The 2,109-nt window shown below is 29.0% G+C and overlaps 1 protein-coding gene across 2 annotated transcripts in view; it reads left to right on the top strand.

The window, feature by feature from the left end:
* LOC125262326 (lysine-specific demethylase 2B) overlaps nt 1-2,109 on the top strand; it is a 28,366-nt gene that overhangs the window by 822 nt on the left and 25,435 nt on the right. For both annotated transcript variants that reach the window (XM_048181036.1, XM_048181035.1), the window contains exons 2-4: nt 141-285; nt 1,538-1,616; nt 1,699-1,745. In XM_048181036.1, coding sequence (XP_048036993.1) covers nt 141-285; nt 1,538-1,616; nt 1,699-1,745 — 271 coding nt within the window. The remainder of the gene's footprint in view (nt 1-140; nt 286-1,537; nt 1,617-1,698; nt 1,746-2,109) is intronic.

Raw genomic sequence — 2,109 nt, 5'->3', positions numbered from 1 at the left:
GATTAAGGCCTGGGTGTTAATCATGGAATCTGACATTTGTGCGAATGATAGAACATCCCAGCACAGCGCGATACTTCTCATATCCGATCACAGAATGAGACAGGTTGTCTTCATCTTCATCATATGTTCATTTCGTCCAGCGGTCCATCTGCAGAAGAATGTACGACGAGAACGAGGACTTGTCAGATGTGGAGGAAATCACAAACATCAGGGGCTTCAGCGTGGAGGACAAACTTGAGAGCAATTCATACAACAGTGAGTTTGTTCAGCATATGGAGGGAAAAGGTAAGCGTTTTTCTGCTTTTTTGAGTATATTGCTGCTTATTATTGCAAATAATATTTATTGCAATCTTAAATATTGGGGTTAGGATTCTTCTGTGGGCACCTGCGCCTGGCTGCAAATGTAAGTTGTAGCTACTTCTGGTTGTGCTCATAAGTTTACATAATGGTCTGCTTCTCCTTGGCATATTAAATATTATATATTATAAAAGTTTGTAAAAATTTGCAGACAGGTGCAGGTGCCAACAGAAGAATCTAATACCCAATCTTTATAATAGTTTTACATTTTTATTTTATTTTAGTTAAATTTAAGCATTTTTAAAATATTGTTTTAAAAATATATATTTTATTGTTAATATAATATAATATAATAATAATAATAATAATAATAATAATAATAATAATATTATTATTATAAGTATTATTTTAGCTAATGCTTGACAGAGTCCACATTTAAATAATAAAGATATTAACTATAATAGTAATTATTATTTTTTTTTTATTGCTTTAAATAGTTAATGGTGACAGAGTTGACATAATTTGGGGACTCCTTTATTTCTTTTAATTAAAAAATTAAAAATTAATAATAATTGGTTTAAATGTTGTCATATATATAATGAGATATTGAGATATAGAGAGAGATATATATATATATATATATATATATATATATATATATATATATATATATATATATATATATATATATATATATATATATATATATATATATATATATATATATATATATATATATGGAATATATGGAAATATCTTATATGCTTGAAATTAAACTGGCCGACAAATATAAATTGTGCCTTTTTTTACTTAATTATTACTAACCAAATTTTTATATATATATAACAAAGTTTACAATACAATATTTTAGTTTATATATATATATATATATGTATATATACATAGAATATGAGAGAATATAGAATAGAATATATATAGAATATGAGAGGTTTAAGACTGTTTTCAGTTGTTTTAACATTATTTGGTCACTATGTAATTCCCAATCTGCTGTATTTGAGTTGTTTCATAGTTACTCATAATAACTCATAATAAAAAATGAGTAGATGTGTCCAAAGTCTTGACTGCTTTTGAAGCCTGTATCATCCCTTTATTTACAAGTAATACTTTTGTCATTCATTTGTGCACTTCATATTATCCCTGTCACTGTTATATGCTCTCCAGTTAGACTAATTAAAACAGTCTAATTTTAGCAACCATTCCTCCTTTTATACCATCCTAGATTTTACCTATGAATATGTTCAAAGAGAGGCACTCCGAACTCCACTCATATTTAAAGCCAAAGATGGACTGGGAATTAGGTAAGAGAAATGGGTTGATTTCACATAGATCTATACCTTTTACATCACAAATCGCTTATCTGGATTGTTTAATCTTCTACAGAATGCCGGATCCAGAATTTACTGTAAGTGAAATCAAGGGTCTGGTTGGTAAGTACACTATTGTATTACACTTGTCTATTTTGTTTCCATTCACATCTTACAGTTGTTCGATTTAACGGTGACTGATGTTTTGATAACATTGTATGCTTTGTTAATCTTTAGTTTACATTAACAGAGTCTGGGACGTTCATTGTGAGATCTGTTTTATATTGTCAGTGTCTAATCAGACCTTGCATAATGCATGAACAGGACAATGTTACATATGCATTTATGGATTTAAAACAACCTTTACGTCCTCTGGTGGTGATACTACGCCACTGCAACTCAAAGGCCATGTCATGTGTACTTAAAGAACTAAACTTTCCTGATTTGATATCCGGTTCATTATTCTGTTACCAGTAGAATTGATCTC

The sequence above is a fragment of the Megalobrama amblycephala genome, linkage group LG2 (assembly GCF_018812025.1).
Source record: "Megalobrama amblycephala isolate DHTTF-2021 linkage group LG2, ASM1881202v1, whole genome shotgun sequence".
Lineage (NCBI taxonomy): Eukaryota > Metazoa > Chordata > Actinopteri > Cypriniformes > Xenocyprididae > Megalobrama > Megalobrama amblycephala.
The sequence above is the reverse complement of the archived record's forward strand: the minus strand, read 5'-3'. Positions and strand labels throughout refer to the sequence as shown.